Genomic DNA, 18650 nt, shown 5'->3' on the forward strand with positions numbered 1-18650 from the left:
CACCCTGCGGATCAAACGGCGGAAGGTCCCACCCTGCTGCTGACAGGTCACCTCCACAGTGACCGGTTGCTCCTCAGGACTTACCCGGCTACAAAGCACAGGCAGGGAGGCAGGGAGGCAGGGAGAGGGGGGGACGGGGACACCCCTCCCTCCGGCCCCGCGTCGCGCTTATGCTCCCTCCGGTGCCGGCGACGCAGGGCTCGGGTGCCCCGGGCCGGCGGGGGCGCCCAGCGCGCCTCGCGCCTCTCCCAGAGGCCTCCGCGCCGGCAGGCACGTGGTGACCGCTGCGGGTGGGGAGGAGGGTATGGAAGGGGTCCAGCCTCTGCGCGCTGCCATGGTAACGCCCCCCCGGGGAGGGGACACACACGGACGGACACACGGACGGACACAAAAGGAGGAGGGGGAAAAGGTGGGAAAGAAAGGGAGTCACGTGACGCGCGGGCGAACCGGAAGTGCATGCCGCGTGCGGGACGTGACGTGGAGGCGACGGCGGAAGTACGTGTGTCCCTCTGTGTGTGTTTTGGTCCGGGCAGAGGCGGCGGCGGCGGAAGTCGGCGGCGGGCTGGGTGAGGCACGGCTGCGCCCCCGCCCCTCGCCCCCACCCCTCTCCCGCGCCCCGCCGAGGGAGTCGCCTCCCCCCCTCCACCCACCCACCCTGCCCGGGCTCACCCGCCAGCGCCGACGGACGGACTGACTGACCGACGGACGGACGGAGGACGTCGCTGCGCCGCCGCCCGGCTCCCCCTCTTCCCCCTCCCTCGCTCCCGCGCGCGCGGCTGCCGCGGCCCGGCCAGGTGAGGAGGCGCCGGTGGGGGGGCCCTGGCGGCGGCAGGGTGGGGGGAGGGGGCGTCTGTCGTTCGGGCTCCTGCCGGCGGCCGCTTCCCCGGGCACCGCCGCCGGGCCCTGCGGGAGCAGTGGGCCCTGCTGCGGGCTGCCGAGGTGGGCAGCGCGGCGTGCGGGGAGGAGAGGCTGGTCTCTCCCTTCCCGTCTCAAAATGGCGCCCTTGATTTTCCCACTTCCCCTTATTCCTGTGCCTGGAAGGGAGCCGCGGGGGAGGGGAGGTGGTGGTGGTGGTGGTGGTGGCGGGGTTTGGAGGGGCTGGGCCCGGGGACTGCGGCGAGAAGGAGAGAGCTGGGGATCCTCCCCTGCGTGCGGGCTCTCCTGCAGTGAGTTATCACCGTCTGAGTCCAGCTACAAGGGCAGGGTCGTTCCCTTCGAGTTGCTTGTGAGCTATGGAGGGTGAAGCTGGGTGATGGGCCCCTCGCTTTCCCTTTCACTTGCCGCTGGAGGAGAGATGGTGAACAAGGTGGGCAGTAAAATACTCAGCGTGTCGCCATCCGGGGGATCACAACAGGCCTAGTATACTGGCTACGCTCTACCTAAGACTTAATTGGAACTGGCCATAAAGCGAAAGTATGGTGGAAGAACAAACCTATGCCTTCATATGTTCTAGAGAAGAGCTGAATTGTCTAAGAACTACCAAAATCTTCCAAACAATAGGGCCATGAAAGGCTGTTCACTCAGCATTTTAATTCTTTCTTTTTTTTTTTTCTACCTTATACCTCTTTCAGAGCTTGGGGATGGAAAAGAGAGGTTGAACAGCTAATTAAGCAGCTGAAATTAATCGGTGGCTTCCATGTAACATTCAGACCAAGTGAAAAGCGTGGCATCTTTGTTTTTTCCAATTTGGTAGTGACTTTCAGAGTTGGAGGCAGGCTAGATTGCATGTGTGTATTGTTATTCTGTGATAAGAAATGTCAGGTAAAAGGTAGACGTTGGCTGAAGTGAGATGACTAGAAACAAAGATAGTGCTGTCATCATTACTTATATTTCCTGTATGATAAATAAGTTTATCTGAAGGCAATTGCTAACTATACATCATTCATGTGAGCTTATGAGGTGGTTATTATCTTTAATTGGAAGGCTGTGATTTTTTTGCACTGACTGTGTTGAATCACTTGTTTAACTTACTGTCTCATTATGTGTCAATATAAAGTGGCTTACATGTGACAGGCATTTTGACAGTTCTGAGTATCCCTGTCTTGAACACTGAAGTAAGATGCCACATGAATTCTGCCAAAACTGGAAGAAAGTAACAAAAAACTTGGTTGGTAGGAGTGCCTGATAAATAAAGCTGTTTAGATACTGCTCTTTAAAGCATTCAGGGTAGTCCACTATAAACAGATTTAAAGTAGATAATGGTTGCAACCTCAGCATTGTATGATCTGTCTCTGTTCATGAAATGTGAAAAAGTTTATTAGAAATTACTACAACAGTAAGTGTGCTCATGATAAGAAACACTGTCATTTGCTCTGAAATATAAAAGTGGTGGAATGTTCCTGTTTTAAATTTACCATGGATTTTTGTTTTCGTCTTTGTATTTGATAATGCATTTAATCACATTCATTGTAGGAACAGTGTTAGCTGTCTTAATCTCTTCGGTAGGCTGGCTTTTGTCACTACTGTTGATACTTTTGTATTAGTTTTCTTGTAGTTTAAAATAGGCACTGGTCTGAATGCTTACATGACTGAATTATGCCGTTAAATTGTGAGTTTGTAGGTGTTGGCTTAGGACTGTTGGTGTTTTCTCCATAGACTCAAACATAATAAAATTTCTGTGGTGATCTATTAAAATACTTATGACTCATAAATGCAACTCATTAACACAAAGACTATCTAGAAGCATATAAATTTCTCTTCTAGAGCAATGAAAATACCCAGCATCTGGTCAATTACTTGGTAGGATTAACTGAAGTACTTCCCTAATAATATGCTCCAAACTTTGTTGTTCTGGCATTTCAGCATGAAGCTGCTGTGCCTTTGGGGGATGTTCATGAGAAGAGTGAAGTTCCTACTTACCAGAAGGAGCTATGTATTTGTAGTGCCCGAGACTGCAAAATAGGCCTTACTTTTTAATATATGATGGAGTTCTCACATTAACTTCCATATAAGTAAGAAAATCTCCCTCGTTCTATCCATATGGAGCCATCCATCTAAGAAACTTCTATAGTAATTTCCTTGTCAGATTTTTATATGAGTAATTTCCTTACATAACTTCCATACGTATCAGTTGGAAGTCACACTTATGTGCTTGTTTTTGTGTAGATGAATTAAAATGTCTTCTCAAGGTTTTCTTTCTTCATATGTTCCAAACATACTGATTACAAAGTTTGCTTAGCATACAAAAATGGCAGGGAGAGAAACTAGAGGGTCTCTTCCTGGAAATTTTCACCAAAATCAAGGGTAAAAAATAGGTATGGCTGCTAAGCCCTTGAAGTAAGTGTTGAGAATTGTCTTGAAAGTGATGTGTCAAAAAAGGCTCAAATTTGCAGTGTGTGTGTGTAGGGTACTGAATGTAGTTTTCCTCTCTTCTGTGGGGCTTTTTTTATGGTTCTTCAGGCCAGTATTTTACAGATGACTTAAGGAACTGGAGAATGAATGTGACCTGAGGGTTGGAGCGTGTAAGGGTTCTGTAGCACTGAAATCTACTTTTAAATCCTTGTGAGGCACTGTTTGACACAAATGTGGAAAGAATAGGCCAAAAACATTCTGTAATGTCTATGTCAAACTGTAATACTGCTTCTCTTCAGATTAAGAAAAAATATTCCTCATTTTTCATGTTTGTATGGTGCTGTGAGTTTACTGAACAGTTCAATACCATCTGAAACTTCAAAAGATGTTGATTTCAGTATACACTTATAGAAGTTGTTAGTAAATTTTAATACATCAAATCATCTGGATGTGCTCTGGATGAAGGTTTTCAGTCTTTTTTTTTTTTTTTTATCCTGAGCTGTTAAAAAGTGGGTGTAGTAGTTTTATTATTAAGTTATTAGATATATTGACATGACTCTTGCATGAATGATGTTTGCAGTATGTTTCTTGGACTTGATGGTCTACTTCTCATGTAGTGTGATCTCTACCAGCTTGACGGTTATTTTTGTACATGGTATCTAAGTTTCTAGAATGATTTCTGAGGAGGGGTGTTACAAGTTTGTTACAAATTCTCTGATAACTACAGCTTCTGTAGCTTGGGCGTCTATAAAAAATGAATTAGGTGTTTTTCTTGAAAAACTTTCAGCTTTGGTGGGTTCTGAAGGAGTTTTGCAAGGGGTAATAATTACTGTTTTGTAAATGATATAAATCTGAATAACTAAAAGCTGTAAATGACCAGTTGAAACAAATATTATGCGAGCTTTATCAGTCTTGTCTGTTTTTCTGTCGTACACCTTTCTGCTCTCCATATGGGAAAACAGCAAACAAAATAGTAGTCATAGCGACTAATCAGTGTATTGGGTTGGTCTCCTTGCTGTGTGTCATGCAGAAGTCCCTTCCTCCAAAGAGTATGAACTTCTATGGTCATTGGATGTAGCTCTTATGTTTTTAATAATGCTGCAGAGTCTAGAAAAATTTGGAATTAATTAACATTAAAGGGCTTCAAATTATTTCATGTTTATCCAAACACACTAGAATGCTACAGCAAACAGATGTATTTAGTTTTAAAACAGAAATAACTTAATTGTCTTCACTACTTTTCCAAGGAAAAGATAAACAACTGGCTAAGAGTATTCTGAGCTACCTATATTTTGACTATGCCTTGCTGCTATCTCTCTTATAGTATAATTAGAGAGAGATTAACTGTTGTCACTGATCCATTTTTATCCAAATTGCTCCACTACTTCTGAAGAGTTTCAGCAGCACATGTAGGGTCTTGCCTGAAAGCTAACACAACAGCTGTGCATGAATTGTTTTATGGTGTAAGGATGAGAGGTCTGGTATTTTTAAAATAACTGAATCCATTCCTGTATTCTGAATTATTCAACCATAATTAATTTAATGAGTAAGAATTTTAGTTTGTAATTATCATGGTACTCTAATAATAATGGCAGTGGGATATGCAGGGGCTTTTTTGCTTCACAGAAACATTCTTTCACATGTTTGGAAAAACATGTATCTAAAATTTGATATTAGATCATGTTGTGCAACTGAAATTAGGAAAAAAATCTGTTAATTTAAGGATATCATAATAGTCAGATAGGACACAAATTTGGGATAAGACAGGCATGAATACAGGCTTGGAATATCCTACCTGGAAGCAGCTAAATTATTTTGAGAGGTAAAGGAAAAGGAGCAACATGAGCACATAGGAGTTTAAGATGTTGAAAATATTTTTTTAAGACCTGTAAACTCTGTTTACAGTGAAATAAAATACCACCTTTTCAACTGTTAAGTTAGTGAATAAATAATGCTAAGATTTCTTTCTCGTTGCATGGAAATTAATTTATAAGGGGGTATGTTAGTGGAGGATGGGGTTCTGCTAGAGTGCTAGAAGCACTTTCCAGAAAAGAAGATTCTTCAGGACTTGTGTTGACTTTACAAAAGGGAGAGTTAGGAAGAAGGAAGACTTAGTGTCTGAGCTAGGTGTGTAGCAAACTGGAATGCTCAAGTACCTGATACGTGTGCTAAGTAGTTTGAAATGGGAAGATGGCTTAAGACTACTGCTTGGTTTAAAATGTAGCTGCTTTACCATAAGGAAGAAAGAGCAAGAAGTCATTTGAAAGTAGTAGGTTTGCTTACCTTTTTGCAACATACATATTAAAGCCATTTTGTGCTTTAGGAAAATACGCTCTAAACTAACTTGCTTGCATTCTAGATGCTAGGAAAGCTTTATCCCCACAAAGTATGTACAATTCAAGTAAATAATCAACTGGAGTAGGACAAAGTTATAGGCTGGGTTTTGGTTGGTTGGGGTTTTTAGCAGAAATACAGAAGCAGATGTTTTTCTCCTGAGAGCTGAGTAACCATCACTTGGGTCTATTTCCTATGGGCTTGCTTGGAGTTTTGTTTTGGGAACTGGGACGAAAGAGAATACAGAAAATTATTATGCCAGTCTTTCATACACCAATGCCCACCTGCAAAAAAGATTTAATCTCTAAGTGTGTAAAAGCATAAATTTTAGGCTTACACGTGGTACCAGCAGAATCCAAAGGCTTCCTTGTCCACATGAATAATACTGTGATTCTTTTTTTAAAGAAGTTTGAAAGAAGAGTAGGTAGACTAAGGAATACATTGTTCATACTTGTTCTTAACAAAGATCTCTGTTGTAAATATTGACCTGCTAGAATGTGTTACTACTGAAAAGAGCAATTTATCGTATGATAGTTCTCTGATTTGCACAAAGTGATCTGGAATTCTTACTGGTCAAGACAATCCATTTTTCTACATGAGGAAGGCTTTATTTTTGCTTCTCAAAGTGCGGTTGTTAACTAGAGAAGGTATTTGTGATTTGTACATCAAGTTCTGTACTTTTATGGAAATTACACTTGATACATGTGATAGAAGTGAATTCATGAGGTTTACTTGCAAAGAACTTGATGTGGTGATTGAATTTTCCCAATTTGCTCTTTTTTTTTTTTTAGCATCCTTTAGTGGTGCTGGCTTCAGAATATTGCTTAGCAATAGCAAAACTATGGAAGAAAATTATTATTTCTTGTCACTTTCTATTTTACCAGTAATGTGAAAGTCTGAATCTGTTGTGTTTTATTTCAATCTTGATATGTTAAGAAATAAGAGACTGAAGTCTTGCAAGAAGAAACATAATTGAATTTAAATGTCCTAATTTGAAGCTTTAATGGGAAGACTAGATTTTGAAGAAAACTGGTTCATTTGTCATAGATTTTGTCTATAGCTGACATGTTAGCAGTGATGGTAGCTGTACTCTGGACTGTTGACTTTGGTAAATATTAGAACAAGTTATATGTAATCCATGTTGCATTCGTGAATTAGATTTTTTCTTACTTGTTTTATAAATCTAATACCGCCCACTGTCTTTCCATAAACAGGTTGTTACTGGCAGAAACACCACTGAGATCTGAATCCTGGAACTTGCTTTCAGCAAAGTGAAACAAAGGACTTCTTTCTAATTTGGGCATGGCTAATCGAGGAGCAACAAGACCCAATGGGCCAAATGCTGGAAATAAAATTTGCCAGTTCAAACTAGTACTTTTAGGAGAGTCTGCAGTTGGCAAATCAAGTTTGGTTCTTCGTTTTGTAAAAGGACAGTTTCATGAATTTCAAGAAAGTACAATTGGAGGTAAGGAAATGATCCTTTTAATTTGTTTAATGTTGAGTTTATATTGTCCTTGACAATCTTGAATGTAGTGACACTTCTAGAATGGCTCGCTGACAGCAAGGATCAAAGCTGAGCCCCGTGTCTCTAATTGAGAATTATAACTTTCTAAGCTAAAATTTGTAGTTGGCAAACATCAGTGATGTCAAGTGGGAAAGCAAATGTATGCTGGAACTCTGCGCAGTTTTGAAAACTGGGTTGGATGTTACATTTTTTTGGTGGACGTGTGGCTATTTTAATTGTGCTGTATGCTTAACAAATGAAATAACTGCTTAATAAGAATTAAGAATTTAGTTGCTGTGAAAACAAAGTGCTTTGTCTTCCAAAAAGCTTGTGTTGTCATTTATGCATCCTTTAGTTTTGATTTGGTAGAATTTGCTACATTTCTGGATATACCTTTCTTTGTTAGTAATCACAGATTTTTAATGTGCTGTTTTTACATTTTATGTCTTCAAACAAAACAGGTGCTGGCTACTAGAATTTAAAAAAACAAACCCGTGCTTAACTGTGAACAGATTTGAACCCACCTCCCTGGCAGATTTCTTCTGTTCTATTGTATGTTGAAGCTGTTTGTGCTTTGAGCTGTGTTCCTCTTGGGATGAATTTAAACTTATCCTAAAACTACCTAACAGCATACAGATTTTAAAAAAAATATGCTTTTATGGATTGATAAATATTCTCTAGTAGTCCCTGTTGCTGGTTGGTGTGAATCAGTCTGTTTCATGGTAATATTTATGTGAAGCCCTTTCAGTGGTCTATATGTGTCTTTACACATCAACGGTTGTTGAAATGTAAAAAAATCCATAAAGCTTTCGAAAAAAATTAGCTGAATTTCATTGCATCATTTTTCTACTGTATTTCTAGCTGTTACATGTATTTATTTTGTATATCTGTCAGCATAAATAGAACCACCTTTTTCTCCCTTAGCAGTCTTACTAATGCTCACTCTTGTCATTGTGCATTTTGTAATGGCTTTAGGATACGTGATGGTGTGAAAGGTTTCTGTATTCTCATACAACTGTGTGGTAATATGGAGTGCTTTTTCGAAGATCTATAGTGAATTTCTTTCCCAATATCAATGTGGGTTTTAGTTGAAAAAACATTTAAAACTAAGTGAAGTTCATTGTTCAGTTTCAGTGGTCTCCAATTCATTTGACCTCCTTTTTGTTTTTTCTTGTTTTAGTGTCTGAATATAACTGGAGATAACCAAACCCTGTTACACTGTTTAAAATCTACAGAAAGGTTAAACAAGAGCTTAAGTTCAAGTTCAAATATATAGTTTAGTGTAATCTCTGTATTACCTTGTGCCTCTTCTATATAAAATAGAAACAAGGAAATGTCATGTGATACAGCTGAGAGATACTACATGTAGCAATGTTGGGATTCAGAAAAAGTTTTCTATAAAGAAAGCTTTCTAATTCTGTAGTTTGTAGTTGCCTAAGGCATAATTTTCTTTGTATACAGAAGGGCCTTTTAACAAAGAGAGGCTTATGTGCATTGTGAATCTGAATAAAAACATCTGAAAGAGTGCAGTTAAAGGCAAACGGATTGGATGGTGGTGATGTGTTTGGTAACTAGACTTTGCCACTTCAGACCAATGTGGCAATGTCTGTTAGTTGCTTAAGACAAAAGCATGGCTGTTAAGCATGATAGGCTTTCAGATAATTAGCATAACTGATTAATTGCCAATTTACTATGTCCTTGCAAGACAGAAGAAAGTTACCTTGTTTGCAGAAACTAAATGGCATTTTATGGTGGTTGAAATGTTCATTTCAACAAAAACAAGAGGATGTCATAGATAAAACCTTTGTTTTCATTCTCTTCCTGAGTACATCCCTCCCTTTATGGAGTGTAGGTACACTCTTCTGTTGAGAATAAAGTCTCTAAGAACTCCAGATTCCACTTGTTTAACATCTTGTCTCTGCCTTAGAGAAATATAATATTGAGCTGGTTCTGAGGAGGAAGCCCTTGGTCTGATTCAGGTTGTATGGTTTTTTCCCACTTTATTTTGGTTCTGGGCTGCTTAGGGAGCTACCAAGAGGAGCCTGCTTTACCAGTGCTTAAATATTTAGCATTTAGAGAGATTTATGGTGATTAAACATTGGAACATCAAAGCCTTTACCTTCTCTAACCTGCCTCTTCATCTGTGATGGATGCTAATACGCCTGAAGCAGGAACACCTGACCATTTAACTAGTCAGCTTCTGTACAGTAGTGTCCTTTATAAAGCAAGATCGACTTGCTTTTGGTTTACTGTAATGAGTTGAAAGTTGCAGTAGTTTTGGAATGATTCACAGTCTGTGATGTCCTGGAGTATGTGGGAGAGGGTAACATCCCAGGTATGCAAGGGTTATGGGTCAGTGCCTCTTCATACATTTGATTTAAATTGGCCACAGTCTGTCAGTGTGCTTAGTGATGAGTCTCCAGTTCTGCCAGGTAGGGGGCTTCCCTTGCATTTCATCAAGCAGAAGGTCTTTAAATTTTTGTTGTTGTTGTTTGTGGAAGGAACAAGGACAAGCTAGTCTACGATATTTCACTAAATGTCTGTCGTGACTGGAAAAACAACTCTAAACATTTCTGTTGGATTGCTCAAACTTTCATCTAAATTCTTAAAACTGTTGCATTTTGTGTTGTGTATGTACTATAACTGGGCAGACAATGTGCCTCTGAAGCAGGTGACTGAGACAGCTTGTCAGACCACTGTAATAGTTGTGTGCTTATTTTTAAACTTCAAAAGCTATGGTGGAACAGATGACTGAGTTAAAACTCAAAGGGTTAAGATAATCCAGCAGAAGGAAATCTTACTTCTCAGTGGTTTTTTCCCCCACAAAATTCTTGAGATTGTAGCTTAGTTTTGTAATACGGGTTTGTATGTTGTGTGGGTACTCGCCCCCGTAGTTCTAATATCTACATTAATGTGAGTGGAAAATCTTTACTTGGAGCAACTGTTCGAAGACTTGAAGTAAGTTACTGTTTTCTGTAATTAGGAGACCATTATTTATGGTAATTCATTCAGCTGTAGTGGCAATGGATGCAAGTTTCCCTGAAACTGCAAGCCCCCAGAATATTGCTGAAATTATTTCTTGAGATCACTTGCAAAGTCAGCTTTAAGAACAAGAGTTCCTGAGAAGTGGTTCTTTCTTCCATACCCGTTAGCTAAGGTGGAGTTGTCAGAAGCTGGAAATCAAAGCTTTAAGATACTGTTTGAGTAATGTAAATGTGTAAAACTGTAAATATCTGAACTGTTAGATTACATACAGCATGATGGGATGCTCTTACTGGTACTCTGTATAGTCTGTTCAAGCACGAAGAAATATGTCTAGAAGACTTAAGGCTTGTGGGTAATCAGATTGACTATTACAAAAGAAAAAAAAGGAATTCTTTCCAGTTATTGCTTTCTTATATCTTTAACTTGAGGAAAGACTGGTTGTTTAAGTAACTGTTCTGTGTTGTTAAGAGTTACGGTCTGTCAGCTAGTGCTTACTTCAAATCTGCTGTATTTTAATATAGGCTTGAATTGTTTAAGGAAGTCATATTTGTATCTCCAACATAATTTTACATGAATATATAGATATAAGCAGACTTCTGGTTTCAGCACCTCTGTCTCTTTTGTAGCTGCTTTTCTAACCCAGACTGTATGTCTCGACGATACAACAGTAAAATTTGAAATTTGGGATACAGCTGGGCAGGAGCGGTACCACAGTTTAGCACCCATGTACTACAGAGGAGCACAAGCAGCTATAGTGGTATACGACATTACAAATGAGGTAAGTACTGTATTAGGGAGGCACAAGTGGGATTTGAAAGTTAGCAGCCCTTAATTTTTCTGATTTCACTGACTCACAGTGATTTCACTGACTTGTGTGAATCAGTTCATCATTTCATAGAATCATGCGATGGTTTGGGTTGGAAGAGACCTTTGAGGGTCAACTAGTCTGAGTCCCCTGCTATGGGCAGGGACATCTTCAACTAGATCAGGTTTCTCATTTTGTACTGGGCTATGTAATGTTAACTCGTGTCTTTTTTTTTGCTAAACTTTTCTTGCTAAAAGACCATTTCTGGGATTTTTTTTTTAAATGTATTAAAGAGAGATGGAAAGAAAATTCTGTTGTAGAAGCATTTCAAGCCCACTCTTAAATCATTTCACCAGAATTGAGCTGTTACTCTCACCACGTTGCTCGCGGCAGTTCATTTCAGATAGTGGAAGACATTGTTTTGCTGTTGTATTATTGCAAGACCAAAATCTAAGGTTGTTTGATTTCTGTTTATTTGAACTTAAATCAGGTAGATAAGCTTCACTTGCATTTGGTAACATGAGACTTAAGACCTAAAACCTTCAAAAAAACCCCAAAACCCTGTACCATAATGAACAGTGCTCAGTAATTAGAAAGTTAAAAGACCCTTTCAATACAGCTGTTCATAAACTTGATTCTTCTAGAGGAGAAATTAAAATTCCTATTTTCTCTCTTAACCACTTCTTTTTCCTTACTCTTCTTTAAATAAAGATCTTCCCATCTTCACTTAATTTTTCAGCATTATCCCAACTAAGCAGATTTGAGAACTAAGGTAGGAATGTTTCATTTTAAAAGCTCAGTTGGCAAATTGGAGTGTTCCTTTCAGCTAAGGTAGCAGCCTTGTGTTGGCCTTTTGCCTGAAGTGTAAATAACAGAGATTGGGGTAATAGGTCAGTACAAAAGGATGGTAAAACTCAGTTGCATCATTTTGCAATCATTAACAGGAGTCCTTTGCCAGAGCGAAAAATTGGGTCAAAGAACTTCAGCGACAAGCAAGTCCTAACATTGTAATAGCTTTAGCAGGAAACAAAGCTGATCTAGCTAACAAAAGAGCTGTGGATTTCCAGGTATGTACTTAATTTCTGTTTATAGAAATAGCATTTTGTTGGAACAGAAAGTAAATAAACTTGGGAGGAGCTTATATACATAGCATAGCTGGTTGTTATAGAGGTCATGATCTAAATATAAATGTCAACTGAGACTAATTAAATTGTACATGCTACTGAAAAATATATTTCTGTACAAGTGGTATGCAGCAGTAGACTTTTTTTAATATATAAGTATGACTTTGAGGAATAACTAATTTATTTGCATGTCTTTAAGGCTAATTGAATTTCTGTTCTTTGATGTGACCTCTTCCTGTCTTCAACCTGAAATTAACAGAAACTAGAGTTTCAATGGGTGAGATAGCAGTAACTCTCAGTGCAAACCATTCTCTCTGACTTGTCAGCAGGAGAATTTTGATTTTTATATGATGCAAAACTGATTGATATGTTCGACTTGCTTAGACTGTCCTGTTGAAACAATGTTCAAGTTCAGAAAATTAGTTTTATTTGCTTTGGAAGCTTACGGCAGATGGTTCTGGTCCATTCATGATTGATTGAATTTGAATTAATTTTCTTACATTTTTAATTTTCATTTGTTGTCACTGTGAGATACTACTGTTTATAGTCATGAATCCTTTTGTGACGATAGGAGTCGGACTACAAAGGTTAGCAGTGTTTTAGGAATTTTCCTTCCAGAATTCAACAACACTGTTTTCTAATTTTATACTTACATGTCAATTGTAACATAAAGATGTGTCACAGAAGACATTTGTTTTGTGAAAAACTGTGGTATTTAGCAAAAACTTCATACATGTGTGCAGTCAAAAACTTAATCAAATTTAATTACCAAAGTAGAACAGCTTTTACTACTTTTTTGTACAATTAAATCTTACTATTTTTTAAGTGTTCATTTTTTTATTCATGTAGATTTATGGGCTCCTTGCAGGCTTGACAATCCTTTCTCATTGCAAAGTACATTTTAGATTTCTACGTATTTGTTGATGTGCTATTTCACACATAGATACCTAGACCTTAGCGGATGGAACCTAAATGAATATAGAATGCTGTAGATTTTTTTTCATCATAGGTATTCTTTAGTTCAGCTTTTTGCAGATTTCCTATTAAATACAAAGGCAGTTACATGGTCATAAGAAGCTGGGGATTCTTAGCTGAATTGGCTAACAGGAAGTGGCAAAAATAGGATGCTTTTTATAAACAACAGATCAAAAGTCAAACTGAAAAGAGAGATGATGTGGCAAATGCTTAATAATGCCTATTTGTTTTGTAACTGAATTTCTGTCAGGATAATGAAACTGTTCTGATCCATTAGTCTCAATGGCTGAAAGATTCAAGATAGTTCACAAACTGCCTTCTTTCCAGAGTAGTAATAGACTCTTGACATTTCGTGACACTTTCTGGAGCTCATTCTTGCTATCAACAGCTAGTGTTCTGGATCGGGGTTGTCTTTTTAATAAATATTTATTATTTAGTTTTGCTTGAGATTTTTCCCATCTGGTTATTTTTACAATGAGTAAGGATTTTTATGGTTGCATTTGTAAATGTTTAACTGCTTGATGGAATTGTAATTTCTTCACAGCTAGTGAATAACCCAGTCACATGAGAGTTTCAACAAACTTTCTTTCAAAATGGTATAGAAATTGTTCCTTAGCAATAAAAGTACAATGTGTAATGATTGTGTGACTTTTTTATTTTTCTACAACGAAGTAATGCAATCTTACTTTAACTTTCAGGAAGCACAGGCTTATGCAGATGACAACAGCTTATTGTTCATGGAGACATCTGCCAAAACATCTATGAACGTAAATGAAATATTCATGGCAATTGGTGAGTTCATGAACAGACTGATAATTTAAGGGAATTGTTTTCATTAGATATATGCCATCGCAATCTTTCTAACCCAAGATCTTTATTTTTCACTTAAATTTTTTCTGGTGCTGAATTTTCTGTAGGCCCTTTCAGATCCTTTTTGATGCTTGGAATAAGTCAGATAAACTTACTTGAAATACAGTTGCACAGGTCTTCTGTCAAGCACGAAAGCACTTGAATTAACTTGAAATACCTAAGAAAGGTTACTTCTGAACTCTGTCAGCAAGTTTTGATTCCATGATGAAAACTTCTGCTTCAAGTTCAAGCAAAGTTAAGCTTTAGTTGTTACATACAAAACCCCCCCATCTTTCCCATGGTATGGGTAACCACAAAAAGCGTTACACAGCTTTTCTTAATTGTAAGATGTACTTGGCATTTGTTAATCAAATTAGTGTAAGAATATAAATGAAAGTGTATAAATGTGTGCCTTTTAATGGTATGTTGTTTGTGGCAGACTCCACACTGCCTTGGATAGGTGCAGAACCTGGAATAATGTACCTTTTATGAGACAGTGGTAATTGAAGCTGGAAACATTTCAGAACGGGAGTGATAATGGACTTGCTTAAAAAAAAAACCAAAGTCAAGTGTTCATTTTAGTCTAAACAAAATATTTGCTAAATATGCTTCTGTGTTAAAATTTTATTTAAATTCCAAATGCGGCTCTCTGAAATCTGAAAGTTGTGCCAAAGATGACAGTATGTGATTAAATTCAGTGTCCAATTGTAAGTAAAGGACACTTCATGTGAAAAGTAAACTTACTGATATATTTCTAGCCCTAACATAATCTTAGAATCTCTACATTACATGTTACAAATCTCTAACATGTAATAGTAAGTACAAGTATACTAAGAAATTGTGTAAATTCCATTAAGACACAAAACTATATTACATTGTTAATAAAATTTCAAAAAGAGAGAAAAAAGCATGCATTTTTAGGTTGGTCACCAACCTATTTATTAATCACCTTAACCACAGTAGTGGCTCTGCTATGGGGAGTAGTAACATATAGTGTCAAATAACCTTATGAAATCTATTTTGTATTCTCTCTAGAGACCTCTCTATTCTACTTATTTTTGTGAAATCCAGCATTGCTATCAAAATTAAGTGTTTCTAAAGAGTTCTTATCTTTGGCTTTACAAGTCTGTAAAGCAGAATGTAATTTGTGATGTGGTTCAAACTTTCAGCAGATGCAAATTAAATTATCGCTATAGCAACACTATAACAAGTACTTGCTTTATATTAACTATAAATACTGGGGAGGAAACCATATCTGTATGAGTGGAAAGTGTATTTTTCTCACAAATGCTCAAGATAAGCCTGCATTTAATGATACAGAAATACTCTGTTGCACTTTTCTGATGAAACTTTAAAATGAATTTGTTTACAAGTGTGGTTTGCATCTTGTTTAAAAAAAAATTAATACTTAAAATCTGATAATTTTTTTGGTAATTTGTTGTATCAACAAGAAGTCTTACATCTCCATATTTTCATGAGGCATACAAAGTAAATTTGAGAAAACAAAGCCCAGTTAGTACCCAGGGGTTTTGTCTGCAACGGTGGTTGTCCATGTGAGTATTCTTTTACATCGATGGGTGAAATTCAGCTTTGTCAGTGCATCAGAACAAGATCTCTGCATCTATGGACCCTGAAAGGATATCTTCAGGAGGATCCAAGTATTGCATGGAAATTGGAATGGGCTTTTGCACAACATGGATGCAGTTCTTCGGACCATTTGTGAATATTATCTTCAAAAATGGGAGAACATGTGTGGTGGTTTAGGCCCTGCCGGGACTGGAGACCACGTTGCCCTTGTCCCTCCCCCACCCTCAGACCGAGTAGGGCACAAACACCAGGGTTGAAATAAGGAAAGATTTAATACAACAGTGTAATAAATAACAATCTGAACAGCAACAATAGCAATAATAACAACAATAAACAGTAATAACAGTAAACAAGACAAAGGATATACAGAGAAATACTGCAGCGGACACAGCCAGCCTGCCGCATGTGCTTCCTGCGACCAAAGCCACAAAGGGAAGCTTCCCGCGCTTCAGCACCGGATCTGATGTCAGCACGGTATTGAATAACCTGACTGGAGATCCCTTCCCACTGCTGGGGAAACTTAACCCTATCTTAGCTGAACAAGGACAACATGAAAAATGAGAACATGGACAGAATTGAAGGATGCAATCTACAGCTGCTTGTAAATTGACTGATTCAGAATTTCCAGTTAAAAATTTCATGTTAATTTACAGTTCTAGAATGTATCTAGAATCCAAAATTACAGTCCTCTAAAGGCATTTTTTTGCTGGTACTTTGTCTCTTTGTGCTGTCTCAGCAGTGTAGTACCATGTGAACTCTTCAGTTCTATTACAAAATCATAGAACAACCCAAGTTGGAACAAACCTCAAAAGATCATCTCTGGTCTAACATTTTATGGGAAAGGGAGCCTAGATGAGATTATCTAGCATTACAACACATCTTGTCGATTTGTACTTTGCTCATTTTCTGGCTCTTACACTTGCATTTTATTCCTTTTAGGAAAAGTTGTTTAAAAAGCTGACCAAAGTAATTACTTTGGAGTCGAAGCATGCAGCCAAACTGTGGAATAGGGATAGTTGTTGGGTCCTGGTAACATGGGCAAGACAGCCCCATGGAAGTAATTTTATGTAGAACTTAGCTTTCTCTCCATCAGAAAATTGCTAAGAGGAGAGACTGCTCTGAAGAGTAATATTGGTCACCCTTATTTTTCATGTCAGGACCAAGGAGTTACCTTGAAGCTACAAGGACATCAAAGAATTATCAGTCAGTTGACTCATAAGAGCTGGAGAGAAGAGACAGCTTGAAAAAAACAGAGTTGATCTAGTGCTGAGGGCCATTTTGTATGTTGTATACAAATACTTATTCTGGCTAGATAGCTGGGCAGTAGTTTGACCTGTATCTGTCTGTTTTGTGCCTTTCTGTCTTTCTGTGCTTTTACCACTAATATCCTGATCTTAAAACCTGTTCTGTGTCAATGGATTTATTACACAAACCATCATTTATTGGCATAGCAGATAGCTCAAGTTACTAATGTATTTCACTTTCAAAAGTTATAGATAAGGTAGTTAATCCTTGAAGTTGTTTTAATTATTTTTATTACCAGCACATTGAATCAACTCAGATTTTATAGTGATTATATTGATATGCTTGTAGAGTAATAAAGTGTTGACTGTTTGTGTACTCTGGTGATTTAATCCTAGTATAATCTCGGTTTTAACTCTTATTTCTTGTTGACTTTATAGCAAAAAAATTGCCCAAGAATGAACCACAGAATGCAGGAGCCAACACTGCCAGAGGAAGAGGAGTAGACCTTACTGAACCCACACAACCACCCAAGAGTCAATGTTGTAGTAACTAAAACATCAGTTGCTTTAAACTGTTCTGAATATTCTTCTGCTTCCTAACTGTTAATAACCATGGAATTGGAGTGCTTAACCTGGCCCAGTACAGCTTCCAAACAGCGAAGAGACTTATGATAATAGTCAAGTTCATGATAGAGGTGTTGGGTTGTTGTTTTTTTTTTTTTACCTAAAATTTTAACATGCATGTATCCACCACTGGCTGTAACGTTTCAGCAGTAGAGGAGAGATGGAAGCGGAATAAACTTCCTTCAGTTGAAAGGTTTTAAAAATCACTTATTAAGGGTGTAGAAGAACTACTTTCCATGGACCTAATTGGCCAGTTCCTGTAGCCTCAATACTGGTTACTGTTATAATAATTAGAATTGGGACTTTTCATAATTCTCAATTGTGCTTTAAAACCTTTTTAGAAACAGGGTCTGAAAATTACTTAAACTTATTCACAGTATTGATGCAACCAGTTATTTCTGCAAGTATCTACTGTTTAGTTATACATTCCATAGTTTAATAATTTAATTACAAATAATACTTGCATTAACAATTTTAAGAATCTTATGCTTGCAGGAAGGTGGCGTTTTAGTTGGTACACTGTATGTAAATTATATCAACCCTGCTAGTTATCTAAAGGAATTAGTGATAAATCAAGTTTAACTTAATTTCTAATCTGTTAAGAGGGTACAGACCAGTAAATTCAACTTTACAATTTAGAATAACTTTTTTTCTCTACAAACTGTAAGAGCTCTTCAAGTAAAACCACAAAAAACTCGGTGTCTGTGACTTCTTTCTTGTTTTTATCATTGCTGGCCATTACAGTTTATGTTTTTCCCCTAAGGAAAAAAATAGTGCACTAACAATTCTGTACATCCAACTTGATTTTAAATTTGGATATTAATGTACTGTAAATAGGTACTCTGCATTGTAGTCTACATTTGTTTAATACTTTCTGTAATATTTAAGAGTTGCTTAAAGGTATACAGAATGTACAGTTACTTAAAGCTAACTTTTTTCCTCTCTAATCAAAGGGGGTTCTAAGTTCTTCCTTTATGGCTAGAACAGTAATAAATGATGCTCCTGTATCTGTAACATGAGTACTGCTGTCTGTCAGTAATGAACTTGCAACTTTGTTTTCCAAAGTACATTTTATTTTGATCTGTCCAGTATATTGCACTAATTCTTTTAGTTATTTTCATTATATGAAATCTACCAAGTGTGTCAGAAGAGATGAATTAGTCTATTTAAATGTTGAACTGATAGCAGAAACTTACTTGTGCAGATTTTAAATTTGCAGTAATCTGGGTTTAGCAAGGAAAACGACAGTTCACCAGTGTTTAGTTTTATATTGAGGTGCTCAGGTTTGAATAAAGTGGTTTAAAAAAAATTTTCTTGATTACTGTTTC

General features: G+C 37.9%; 1 protein-coding gene across 3 annotated transcripts; it reads left to right on the plus strand.

Moving 5' to 3' along the window:
* The first annotated feature begins 493 nt into the window (after positions 1 to 493).
* On the plus strand, positions 494 to 18650 carry RAB5A (RAB5A, member RAS oncogene family). Of its 3 annotated transcripts, none has more exons than XM_074900511.1 (6): positions 494 to 566; positions 6840 to 7090; positions 10741 to 10892; positions 11864 to 11986; positions 13717 to 13810; positions 17137 to 18650. In XM_074900511.1, the coding sequence occupies exons 2-6, from the start codon at positions 6928 to 6930 to the stop codon at positions 17250 to 17252; spliced, it is 648 nt and encodes a 215-aa protein (XP_074756612.1). In that variant the 5' UTR covers positions 494 to 566; positions 6840 to 6927; the 3' UTR covers positions 17253 to 18650. The 3 variants fall into 3 exon arrangements, with proteins under 3 accessions (XP_074756612.1, XP_074756611.1, XP_074756613.1); XM_074900510.1 differs by having other exon boundaries at positions 510 to 794; XM_074900512.1 differs by lacking the exon at positions 494 to 566 and adding an exon at positions 6713 to 6733.

The sequence above is a fragment of the Athene noctua genome, chromosome 2 (genome assembly GCF_965140245.1).
Source record: "Athene noctua chromosome 2, bAthNoc1.hap1.1, whole genome shotgun sequence".
NCBI lineage: Eukaryota > Metazoa > Chordata > Aves > Strigiformes > Strigidae > Athene > Athene noctua.

Coding starts and splice junctions, on each gene's coding strand:
- RAB5A (XM_074900511.1), top strand. CDS start 6,928: ATGGCTAATCGAGGAGCAACAAGACCCAATGGGCCAAATGCTGGAAAT. Junction 7,091..10,740: donor TCAAGAAAGTACAATTGGAG/GTAAGGAAATGA, acceptor TCTCTTTTGTAG/CTGCTTTTCTAACCCAGACT. Junction 11,987..13,716: donor AAAGAGCTGTGGATTTCCAG/GTATGTACTTAA, acceptor TTTAACTTTCAG/GAAGCACAGGCTTATGCAGA.